Raw genomic sequence first — 13,301 nt, forward strand, 5'->3', positions numbered from 1 at the left:
CCTATTTGTTTTCAACATTTGACACCTTCTTCCTCCTCTACATCAAATTCCTGTTGCCACTTCGTATTGCAGATACTTCCACCTCTTTAGTAATCTATTAAGTTATCTATTAACCAATTAAAAGATCTCCTATAAATGGCTTCAACAATAGAAGGTTGGCTGAATTAAAACAAATGAAAGCCAACAAGAAGGCCGAGAGGACGATTGGTAGGGTATTTGATAGAGGTCTGTACAGAGTATATAGGGAGAAACTGTTTCTATCCGTGAAAAGATCGAGAACGAGAGGGCACAGATTTAGTCATGGGCAAAAGAAACAAAAGCTACATAAGAGTAAAAACTTTCATGGAGTGAGTGGTTAAGGTCTAAAAATGCACTGCTGGAGTGAGGTGGAGGCAGGTTCATTCAAGGCAAGAAAGAATGTGCAGGGTTCTGGAGAGAAAGCAGGAGAATGGCACTAAATTAATTGTTCATTCGGAGAGCTGGTGCAGAAGTGACAGGCCGAATGGCCTACCTTTGCAGTGTTACTGTGGCTCTGTAAAGGTTTGATTACAGCTCAACTTTTGCTAGAACCTTGAGTCCACCTTTAACACGGGGTCATGTGCAACATTTCAACTTTCAAACAGTTTATTTATAGCCTATTGCACTTAGGATATTTGAAAGTGCTGGATTGCAGTTATTCCGACATTTCTACTGGTTGCTTGCAGACAGATTCAACTATCACGAATGTCTTTCATGGAAAACAGCTTCCTAAGATGCCAAGAGACCTCGTGAGCAATCCATTCAGCCAATGGACTTAGTATTTCACTCATCCAGGTTAACAACCCTGGTGACAGCATCTGTTCATTTCCTGCTTTCTGCTGCCCTCGCCAGATGCTTTAGGGAAGTTCACCTTTAAAAACAGCGAGGTCAGAGGTCACTACATCGAGATACCTAATAATGAAAGCTATCACATCTACTTGTACCCCCAATGATTCTTCCTACAATGGTTTCTTTTTGTCAGCCCTACCTTGGGGTTTGCCCTATCTGACGATACCAATTCAGATGAAGGGTTACATCCAAAACCTGCTGAATGGCCTACAAACTTTCACTTTGGAGCAACACGAGGAACTCATTATCTTCAACTATTCTGGCAAAGGGGTATAGAAATTTGAACAATACACTACCTACAAGAACAATCCTTGTTGAATTAAGACATTGTCAGATGCACATTTATATAGCACCTATAATGTAATAAAACATTTGAAGGTGCTTAACGGAGCAAAATCAAAGACACTGAGCCGGAGTGGGAAATGTTGGAACATTAGGGGAGAAAAGTACTTTTGAAAGTATGCACAGTGACTGCAGCAACACAGGAAAATGTACAACAATGTGAGGGTGTGGTACTGACAAGAGTGAAAGACTTGCTCTAAAGCAGCAAACTGAAAAAACACATGTTCACGAATGATACATGTGAAACCCAAGTCCAGGAATAATGCCTTTACTGATGGTTTGCTCTGTTGGCCAACTTATCATCCAGAGAAACAAATCACAGTTTGGGAAATGACTAAGGCAAACCTCCAATAGTTTCCTCCCAGTCTAAAGATGAGCAGGTTAGGTGGATTGGCCATGCTAAATTGTCCTTAGTGTCCAAAAAGGTTACTGGGCTACGGGGATAAGGTAGAGGCGTGGGCTTAAGTAGGGTGCTCTTTCTAAGGGCCGGTGCAGACTCGAGGGGCCGAATGGTTTCCTTCTGCACTGTAAATTCTATGATATCAGGTACCACCTCTGCAGATTATATTCCCAATGCAGGGCCCGGGATGACCGGACCCCGGGCTTTAACTGTGAAGAGCCCCATCATCAGCACCGAGAGGGAGGGAGGCATGACCCCCATCTCGCAGAGGCCGAGGAGTTGGGAGGTCTATTTGGCTCTTTTGATCCACTGAACGGAAAGGTGCCGCGGACAGTAAGAACCTCCCGTTAGCAAAGAGCAGCGAGTTGATTCTCCGGGTAACATTTACAGCCAGGCACCACTGCCAATGTCTGGGTGCATCGCCATCACCCCCCACCCCCGTCCAGATATTAGCTCCAGAAAAACACACCCTCCTGAGCGATCGCTGCAACGATCGTTAAAAACGTCCCCCTCCGCCCCCCGTGTCCCCCTCCCTCCTCCTCCCCCCTGTCCTCCTCCCTCCCGTGTCCCCCTCCGCCCCGTGTCCCCCACCCCCCCGTGTCCCCCTCCCTCCTCCCACCTCCCCCCCGTGTCCCCCTCCCACCTCCTCCTCCCCCCCGTGTCCCCCTCCCACCTCCTCCCCCCCGTGTCCCCCTCCTCCTCCCATGTCCCCCTCCACCCGTGTCCCCCTCCCACCTCCTCCCCCCGTGTCCCCCTCCCACCTCCTCCCCCCCCCGTGTCCCCCTCCCACCTCCTCTCCCCCCCGTGTCCCCCTCCCACCTCCTCCCCCCCCCGTGTCCCCCTCCCACCTCCTCCCCCCCCCCGTGTCCCCCTCCCACCTCCTCCCCCCCCGTGTCCCCCTCCCACCCCCGTGTCCCCCTCCTCCCCCCCCCGTGTCCCCCTCCCACCTCCTCTCCCCCCTGTGTCCCCCTCCCACCTCCTCTCCCCCCCCGTGTCCCCCTCCCACCTCCTCTCCCCCCCCGTGTCCCCCTCCCACCTCCTCTCCCCCCCCGTGTTCCCCTCCCTCCTCCCCCCCCCCGTGTTCCCCTCCCTCCTCCCCCCCCCGTGTTCCCCTCCCTCCTCCTCCCCCCCGTGTCCCCCTCCTCCCCCCGTGTTCCCCTCCCTCCTCCTCCCCCCGTGTCCCCCTCCCTCCTCCTCCCCCCGTGTCCCCCTCCTCCCCCCCCCCCCCCCCTCCGTGTCCCCCTCCTCCCTCCCCCCCCCCCCCCTCCGTGTCCCCCTCCTCCCTCCCCCCCCCCTCCGTGTTAGAAACTTCGGTTCAGAAAGTCAAATCTGTCGGTGCTGAGTAAACAAAAGCTGCCGGAGCGCGAGTGGGCGCGGCGCAGGCGCACTTGGTGTTTCCGGGACAGGGGGCGGGTTCTGTCCCGGGGGTGGGCGGGGCCAATGTTTCCGTTGCTGTTTCCGTTCTTACGCCGAAAATTAGTGCGAGTGGAGCGGGCGCGGCTCGGTGTCAGGAGGCGGGCCGGCCTCGCCCTCGGGCCCGGAGTGGAGCCGCCAGCCCGCCCGGGGGGCTGGCCGCTCGGACCAGCCACTGCCGCTGTCCCGGGGCCGCTGCGCCCGGGATTTTCCTGATGTTACGCCTCTGTTGCACCCTGGGAAAAGTCCCCGGCCTCACGTGACCCCTGGCGGAAGTGAGGCAATGGGGCAGCTTTGAGGATTCCCTCCTCCCCCCTCTTCACAAACATTGCTGCTTTCTGGCTCCACCAGGGGCAAATCCCCAAGCCCAGCCCTCCACAGGCTCTGCCCACTGAGACCCTCACCCCTCCTTCTGGTGCTGCAGTCTCCCATCCCCAACCTTCCCCACATCCTGACATTGTACAGCCCACCCCCACCATTCCCCCTTCCCCACCTCCCCATCCCATCCCATCCCAGCTGGACACCAAACCACTGGGGGACGGTATGGCCTTCCCCATGGGCATTCCTCTCTATACCATCATCGTGGAAGACGAGGAGGAGGAGGAGCAGCAGCGCATGGAGGCGAAGAGAATAAGGCAGCATGGCAAAAGGCACCACCCAACAAGGTACTACCCTCCTCAGCGTATCTATAGGCAGCGCAGGTCCTTTGAAGACCTCTCAGAGGATCTCTGCGTTCGAAGGGTGCGATTGTCCAAGGGCGCCATTGCACATTTGTGCGAGCTCCTCCGTGAAGATCTTCAGCCACACTCCACTGCCAGGACCGCCTTGTCTGTTGAAATGAAAGTGACCACTGCTCTGAATTTCTTTGGCACTGGATCCTTTCAAGGTGCTACGGGGAACATGTGCAATATCAGCCAAGGAGCGGTGAGGGCCGCCATTCAACAGGTCACAGACGTGCTCTTCAACAGAGCTCCAGGATTCATCAACTTTGGCATCACGCCCAGGCAGCAGAGGGAAAGAGCAAAGCAGTTCTGTTACATTGCGGGTTTCCCCAAGGTTCAGGGTGCCATAGGTGGCACCCATGTGGCTCTGAAGGCACCAGCAGAACAACCACTTATATTTGTGAACAGGAAGGGGTTTCACTCACTAAATGTTCAGATTGTCTGCGATGCCCACCAGCAGATCCTGTATGTAAATGCCAAGCATGCGGGCAGCTGTCATGACGCTGTCATTGTACAGCACTCAACACTCCCAGACCTCTTCCATGAGGATAATCATGTACAAGGCTGGCTCCTCGGAGACCAGGCGTATGCATTGCAGACGTGGCTAATGCCCCCACTGAACCAACCAAAAATGCAAGCGGAGGATGCATACAATAAAGCTCAGGCAGCAACGCGAAACGTGGTGGAGAGGACCATAAGACTGTTAAAAAGCAGGTTTCGCTGCCTGGACAGATCCAGTGGAGCTCTGCAGTACACCCCCCAAAGGGTGGCGAGGATCGTCATAGCATGCTGCGTTCTGCACAATTTTGCACTGCAGGAAGGCCACCTATTCAACATAGACGACGAGGAGCCACTGCTCCCCGAGGAACGAGAATTGCAGGCCCCAGCGTTTGAGGAGGATGAACAATTGGATGATTCATCCTTGATTGCTGCAAAGGCCATCCAAAATCAGATTGTGCAGGAGGAGTTCAACCATTGATGATGTAGCATTTAACTCCTTCTGTGCCAAATACCAAGAAAGTGATCTTCCTGGAAACCACTACCAACCTTAGTATGTGACTGCTGAGCAATCCTCAATGCCCAAACAGCACTGTGACAATATTTATCAGCGGCGTATAAATGTTCACGCCAGCTGAATGTTCCTGTCCCTGAATAACTTTAATGTTCATGAGTAACCGAGCACAAAATCAGTGCAGATTGTACAGTAATAAAAGCAGATTTTAGAGCTGAAGCAAACGAACGTCATACTCCTTATTTACATCCTGATTCATCGCGATGAGGTGTCACTTCCGATATCACTCCTAAGTTACTACCTTTGTGCACCACCTGAGGGCCAGGCTGGCAGGTGATGGGTGGCACCACATGCTGTACAGGAGGACTAAGGTGGCTCTCTACCCATGGCGGCCGGGTCTCAGTGAGGAGCTGCACGCAGTTGGCTATTTCTCTGGAGGGAGCTCCTGGGCAGCCTGGTCTTGCCTGCCAACACCTGCAGGCATCGAGCTGTATGGAGGACTGGCACATGCCGCTGTCTTGAGAGATGGCAGTACCAGGCAGGCGGATTTCAGTCATCTAACGGAGCTTAAACTGCGCTTTTAGAACACAATTAGGCCAGAGCTTACGCCACCTCATATGCAGGTGATTTACCCAGGAAATCTGCGTGAGACATCCCAGTCTAGACAATGGGATAACTTGCTAACGTAGCTGACATGAGAATTTCAGTGTTGATAGCATTACTTTCGGTAATTGGGTAGTTTGTAAGTTGTCCTTTCAACAACATTAGCAAATGTAGGTTCAGTGCTTACACAATGAAAGCAAAACTTTTAGAAACTCATAATGCTAACTGTTTTGCAACAGTAATGGAAGCTCCCTCATTTGTCGGCCGGAGTGTTCTGTGATAAATCTCAAATTGGCGTAAGGGTGCACTGGTGTTTGCAGTGAATGTTTCTTCTACTATTTGACTTTGTGCATTACATAACTTGAAATTGCGAATGGACAGAACAGAAAAATACTGTTCAGAGTAACCACTAATTTTAACTTATTTTTAATGGTTGTATGTTCTAACTTCATATAAAATAGAATATTTAAGTGTTACCACGCTGATGGATCAAAATGGTCTTCAAGAAAAATGCTCCAGTGTTACACAGTGGCAAGGAAGCTCATATCTGAGTAGACACTTGCTATATAGTTTGCAAATACAGTTGAATGTGCATCCCACATGCCAGGTCTGTGTAGCCCCATTGAAGGTGCCTGGTGAAGTGGGAAATTTCTAAATCTACTCTGCTGCATCGTGAATCTTGACTCATGGTACCGCTCTCATTTTTGAGTCAGGAGTCATGGTTCAGAGCCCACTACTGAGACTGAAAGAGTATAATCTCGGCTGACGCTTCAGGGCAAAAATGAGGCAGTGGTGCACTGGTGAAGGTCTATCTTTTGGATGAAATGTCAAAGCTTGGCCCTGTCAGTCCACTCAGTGCACATAACAGTGGCGTTATTTAAAGAATAGCTGGTGAATTGTCTTGATCAACATTCACCCCTCAGCCAACACCCATTAAAGCTGATTATCTGCTCTTTTATTGTTTTCTCTGCATAAAATGGCTGTGTTAACTTACATTGCAACAGTGACTAAGCTTCAAATGCACTGCGCCTCTGGTAGTAAGTGCTTCAGGAAGTCCTTATGGTGTAATTTTTGCTATATTATTACAAGTCCTTTTGCACATACTGGCATTAGAATGGGTTCTTTTGGTGATCGTTTCCCGAACGCATTCAACAGCATTAAAGCACAAGGCCGTCCCATATTTCCCAGTGGTGTTTTCCTGACTGGATTGTGTTTGGAGCTATTCTAGTGAAATGCCCATATCTATCAACCTGAACAAACAACATCAGAACAGGAATATTATAGAAAACATAGAAAAAAGGGGAGGGATAACTTAAAAAGGCATTTACAAAACTGAGATGAAAACAGAAACTGTTGGAAGTGCATGTCAGATTCTGAAAGAGAAATCGAGGTGAACTCTTTACCAGAACACACTTTTCAATAGGTTCATTGACTTACTTTGCATTTCTGCCATTTTCTGTTTTTTATTTATCACTTTTTACACCGATTATATTAGTTTCTGCACCCTAACATTGAATGTTGTATGACATTTATAAACAATCACCTAATCGGGGGTTTCCTCCGGGTGCTCCGGTTTCCTACCACAGTCCAAAGACGTGCAGGTTAGGTGGATTGGCCATGCTAAATTGCCCTTAGTGTCCAAAAAGGTTAGGAGGGGTTATTAGGTTACGGGGATAGGGTGAAAGTGAGGGCTTAAGTGGGTCGGTGCAGACTCGATGGGCCGAATGGCCTCCTGCACTGCATATCCTATGTTCTCTCTGCTGATTTGTCAGAATTACTGAAGTGATCTGATAAGAAATACAAACAGGAGTAGGGTTCGAGTCTGCTCTACTGTTCAGGAAGATCGTGGTTAATCTTTGGTCTCAGCTCCACCTCCCCCATCTCATCCATCATATGCTGCAACTCCCTTATAATCTAAAAATCTATTGAACTCAGCCCTGAATATAGAACATAGAACAATACAGCGCAGTACAGGCCCTTCGGCCCACGATGTTGCACCGAAACAAAAGCCATCTAACCTACACTATGCCATTATCATCCATATGTTTATCCAATAATACTCACTGGGTTTACATTCACAGCTATTTGCGACCTCACCAGAACTCTGTACAACTGCAGCCAGAATTCTCACTTTTATACTCCTAACCCCATGCAATAAATACCAACAATCATTTACCTTCCTAATTACTTGCTGCACCTAGATGTTAACTTTCTGTTTTTCATGTGTAAGGACATCAAAATCCCTCTGACCACCAACATTTAATAGCATCTCATTATTTAAAAATTATTATATTCTTCTCTTATCAAAGTGATAACCTCACATTTCTCCATATCATACTCCCATCAGCCACCATGTTGCCTTTCCACTTAACCTATCTATCCCTCCACAGCCTGTCCTCCTCACAGCTCACTATCCCACCCAGCTTTGTATTGTCAGCTGTCCTTTTATCTAAGCCATTATATAGATTGCAATTAGACAAGACCTCAGCACCGATCCTTGCCGTAGGTCAGCAGTTTCCTCTCATAAAACCATATTGACTTTGATCAGATTATGATTCTCTAAGTACAAGATTTTCTTAATAATACATTCAAGTATTTTCCTGATGGCTGATGTCATGCTAACTGGTCTGTGGTTCTCTGTTCTCTGTCTCCCTCCTTTCTCAAATAGCAGTGTGACATTTGCTAACTTCCAACCTGCTGGGACCGTTCTAGAATCTGGGGAATTTTGGAAAATCATAACCGACGTGTCCATTATCTCTTCAGCTATCTCTTAAAACCCTCGATATAGACCATTAGGTCCCAAGGATATGTTGTATTTTTAATCCCCTAAGCTTCTCCAATATGTTTTCTCTGCTAATATCAAATACCTTAAGTTTTCACTCTTATTAGTCCCTTGATTCCCTATTTTTAGCGTGTAATTTACGCTTCCTACACCTATTTGTTTAATGTTTCTGCTTTCCTTCATTACATGACAGATGACTCCTATCTCTGCCTCTAAAGGATTGCCATTTACTTTAACTACTTCCTTCCTTTATATAAATTGTAAAAGCTCGTGCAATCTGCTTTTGTATTCCTGGCTAATTTACTCACATTCTATCTTTTCCTCCTTTTTAATTAACTTTTTGGGAATGCTTTCCCAGTTTATAAAGCACTCCCAATCAGCTTACTGCCATTCTTCGCAACATTATAAGCCCCTTACTTCAGTCTAATATCCTTTGTTTCCTTAGAAGCCATGGACGATCTAGTGTATTTTTGATTTTCAGTGAAATGTATTTTTTGTTTTGAATTGATTCTTTAAATGCTTTTGTGTTTGGAACTAGAGTATGGCACTTTCAAACTTACTTTGGAATTCTAATAACCTTTTACCCAGTGATCTTTTGCTGAGATTACTAGTTCAACCTGCCTTGTTTCAGAATACTACATCAAAAATAGCTTTATCCCTACTTGGTTCCACGACATATTGTTTCAGGAAGCTGTTACAAAAGCATTCCACAAACCCATCTTCTAGATCACATTTGTCCATTTAATTGGTTCAATCTTGGTGGAGATTAAAGACCAACACAATTACTGCATTGTCTTGGTTACAAACTTTTGTTTCTTGCTTTTTACTCTGTCCAATACTATAATCACTCTTAAGGGGGGGACTTCCGGTGACGGCCAGTGAGTCAATGGTCAGATATTTAGTGGCTCCCGCCTGAGGTGGATTTTATCGGTCCTTCCCCGCCCGAATCGTGTGGTATTGAATGGCAGAAGGTGCATGAGCACTGAGGGAATGTAAAACTCCTCTGGTGGGACTGGTTTAAGGCTCATTGGACAAGAAATGCAATGAGAAAGAAACAGCAACTTGAGCAAGAACTTTTTTGCGGTGCGACACAGGAGAAGATGGCGGAGAGCGGGGGGGGGGGGGGGGGCGGGTACAGTGCTGCCGCCCATGGTCTACGGATCAGCTGGTGGAATTCTTCGACAGCAAGTTCCAGCAGCAGAGGATGGAGGACTTGGCTAAAGTGGTGGAGCCGCTTAGGGCGACGATCAAGCAAGTGGTCTGACGATCCAAAAGGTGGAAGAGTCGGTGGGGGAGCATGAGGATCGGTTGACCTCGCTGGAAGATGTAACCATCTGGGATGGCCACTTAGAAAGGGAAATATGACCACTTGCAAAGAATCACGGGAAATATGGCCAATGCAGGATCCAGACGAACTCAGAGCTGAAGTGCATATTTGCCACTAGATAACCAGACACGATCAAAACCCCCAGCCAATTTGCATTCTAATGGCCCATTTCCCCAGAACAAAAGACTTGTACTCAGGTATCAGATACAGATACAGACTCATCGGCACCATCCCTTCACCCAGGAAGCCCAAACAGCCAAGATCAATGACTGCTCAGGACACGCCCAGCCATCAAGACACCCGCCCCTTTATTGGCTAAAATCGAAGGCAGTAATTAAGCCTGCTGAATTATTGGGTCCACAGCTAAGGACTGCCCCAAAGTGGGCAAAATCCCAGAGGGATAAAAAGAGACACTGCCATGTGTTCAGTCTCTCTTGGCCCCACTTATGCCTAAAACCAATTGCAGCATCACGACCAGAATCACGTTCAAGACCAACGATCGCAACCAGATGGATGAGCCCAGCAGAAACGAAATCACTTCTTCAGACCCAGCCACGCAAGATCCGAACCAAAGGCCCTGTTCCTCTGCATAAAGCCGGGTGCCTGAAGTTAAGTACAGGTTGTTGTAGTGTTAGGTGTAATTTAGCTTGTAGTGTTTTATGTTGCATGTCAAAGTAATTCTTGTCTGTAAATAAACTATCATTGAACTTGAACTAACTAACTGGTTGTTTGGTCTTTGATTGATATCCGGTAAAACCTTGTGGTGGTATCATTTGATACCTGGCGACTAAAGAGCATCAGTATTAATTGGCGACATTACTCCGGTGCCGATTGACAACATTATTGGTGATGCTGTTGGGATAGTATTCACCCATTAAAAAGAGCAACATTATTGGCGACATCTGACGGGACTCGACCTAGAAGTGATTTTGTCACTCCGAGAGAACCCACAAAACTTTGCATTAGAAATCCAATTGAGGAAAAGTGAAAGAAACCACAAGTGTAAGGCCCGTATCGATCAAATCACCAAGATTCGGAAGTGTGTATTAACTTGCATGCGTACTAACAGGGATATAAGGTAACCTCGTTAGATTTTGTTGCGTAAAACTATCTGGAGTATTGTGAACCGGAAAATAGCTTAGGCCATACCCGCTGTTCGAATTGCCGCCTTATTCCCCCGTCCCAAATTTACGGTGGAGAAACAGAGATTACGGTAGGAAAAGAGATACTAGTAGCAATGGCAGCAAAGGCAATGGAACGCCTAATGAACCCGCAGGAACCCGAGGTCGCAGCGACCAGTAGAGCAGAGCAGTGCCCCATATGGGAAGAGGAATTACGGAAGTATTTGAAAGGAAAGGATGGCCCCTTTGGTCCGAGTTTTGTTCAAATGAAGAGTCAGGTCCAGGAAGCATAGGACAAACTTGGTGGGACAACCTAACCGAGGTATATAAAAAGAACGCAGGGAAAGATCGCAAGCCGATGGCAATCGTGTCCTATCTGGCACAATTGCGAGGCACAGAGGAGGACAGCTAATTGAGAAAGAAGAGGAGAATGAGGGAAACTTTAGTGAATGGGAGAAAATTAATGAGCAACTCCGGGAACAGTTGGCAGCTAAAGACAAGGAGATGACTGATGTAAAACGGGCACACCAATCTTGTTTAGTTCACCTTAGCAGCTTTCAGACCCAGTACGATAAGGCCTACCAAGATACACAGCGCGCAGTCTTGTTACAAGAGACAGAACAGCAGGTAAAACAGCTAAAGAAACAATGCACAGATTTGAAGGCCGCTTTACGAGCACTCCATAGTTTCACAACGGAACAAAGACAGAGTTCAGTAGACCATGCCAAATGTAGGCAACAAATATCAAGGTTACAGTCACTGCTTTCAGTGCAAAGCGGATTCAGAGACACCTTTGGACTAAATTTAGATCAGGAGAATGGCTCCAGTTGGCAAGAACTAAATGAAACCGCCCTTAGATATGTGGAGGATACAGAAAATCAGAATAGAGCCCCCCAGGCCCCAAAAAGGAAAGCACCCACACCACCGACTGCACAGGCAGCACACACCCCCATGAATCCAGTCACCACACAGCGCACGTCACAGGATCGTGAGGAGCCCAATTTTGTTTACACCACCCCACTAACCATCATTCAACTGAAAGATGTGTGTGACAAAATAGAACCATTCCAACCCATAGCAGACGCGCATAATTTCTTTGAGAGAGTACGACAGCAAACGGTTATGTACGGTCTAGACGAAAGGGAGGAAGTTAAACTTATAGTCATGAGCCTTGACCCGTCTGTTAGCTCAGCATTACCAGATCCACAGAATGTAGGAGAAAGAAGCCTCCAGGAGATGAAGGCAGATATTTTAGACGCGATTGGTTACAACAGAGGAGACTCCGTAGAAGGTCTAACCGATGTAGACAAAAGGGAGAGTATCTGACTGCATACGCAGAGCGCCTTTGGATACACTTTAAAGCGGTCTTTGGGGATTTAGATAATGACAACACAACCAACACGTTAGTCTCCCACGCCACAGAAGCAGGTCAAAAAGCCTGTGTGAATTATGACCCCGCAGACGCCACACATAATGAAGTGTGGGTTTTAAAGAGACTCTCCAGAACTTGGGAGCAATCCCTACATAGAAAGGCAGATCAGGAGAAGGCAGAAGCGAATATGAACCCAATCAGGACACATCAGGACCCCGCATGGGTAAATGAGGGCAGAAATGAAGGTCAGCACCCCAGAGCACAGGCACCACGAGGTTGCTATAATTGTGGACACATGGGAATTTACACCCGCGAATGCAGCGCCCCTCCGAACCAGCAACGGAACCAGCAATCGAACGCCCCATCTCGGAACAATGTTTGGCCCATACATAGCATTAGCGCCCGATCAGATAATGCAGCGACCAATAGCACAGATTGACGGTGTTCGGACTCCCCAACTTGGGTCTGCGACACACTCTGGGACAAATCAGGCACACCAGTAGTCACAGGCACAGTCCGGGGACATCCAGTAGAGTTCCTTTGTGACACAGGAGGTTCCTGCACCACTTTAAACTCCTCCACAATGTTTCAGCGCGACAAGTGGCCCACCACAGACACCATCATTCTTCGTGGATTTACAGGACATGTACAGCAGGGATACATTACGGCCCCCGTAGATATTCAAATCGGAAACAATACCAAGCACCCCGTTTTAGTCGACTTGCCCCAAACAGCCAAGCACATTTTAGGAATCGACTTTATGAGCTCACACAACCTTTCCTTTGACCCCGTGAATAAGTGTGTATGGAAACTGGCCAGAGCAGCAAGAGCCCCCGCCACGCTCACAGTAGGAAACTAGGAACACAGAATATGCTCAGTGGGAGATTATTGGTTTGACCCACAAGCGATTACCACAGATAATTAAAACGCGCCCTAGGTACAGCCCCCACTTTGTAGGTACCAGACCCACATTCTCCCTACGCCATAGAAGTAGCGACCACCAACCGAGCTCTCTCTGCAGTACTACTACAGGAAAGACATGACCGTTTAGGACCCGTAGCCTATGCCTCATGAGTTTTGGATCCCGTGGAGCAAGGATTTTCAGCCTGCGAACGGCACTTGCTCGCAGTCTTTTGGGCAGTTCAATATTTTGCATATATCACAGGCCTTAACCCAGTAACGATTTTAACCGAGCACACCCCAACGCAGCTACTGTTAGATGGTAGGTTAAAGGATGGTTCAGTCAGCCAGATCAGAGTAGCTCGCTGGACACTGTTGTTACAAGGAAGGGACATTACAGTTAAACGGACAAAGACCCACACATTTTAGCAGACAACCTT

At 48.0% G+C, this 13,301-nt stretch overlaps 1 protein-coding gene across 1 annotated transcript; it reads left to right on the top strand.

Moving 5' to 3' along the window:
- Window positions 1–3,072: 3,072 nt before the first annotated feature.
- On the top strand, window positions 3,073–5,835 carry LOC140430763 (putative nuclease HARBI1). The gene has a single exon (XM_072518443.1). The coding sequence runs from the start codon at window positions 3,566–3,568 to the stop codon at window positions 4,721–4,723; it is 1,158 nt and encodes a 385-aa protein (XP_072374544.1). The 5' UTR covers window positions 3,073–3,565; the 3' UTR covers window positions 4,724–5,835.
- The last annotated feature ends 7,466 nt before the right edge of the window (window positions 5,836–13,301 follow it).

The sequence above is a fragment of the Scyliorhinus torazame genome, chromosome 10 (genome assembly GCF_047496885.1).
Source record: "Scyliorhinus torazame isolate Kashiwa2021f chromosome 10, sScyTor2.1, whole genome shotgun sequence".
In the NCBI taxonomy this organism is placed as follows: domain Eukaryota; kingdom Metazoa; phylum Chordata; class Chondrichthyes; order Carcharhiniformes; family Scyliorhinidae; genus Scyliorhinus; species Scyliorhinus torazame.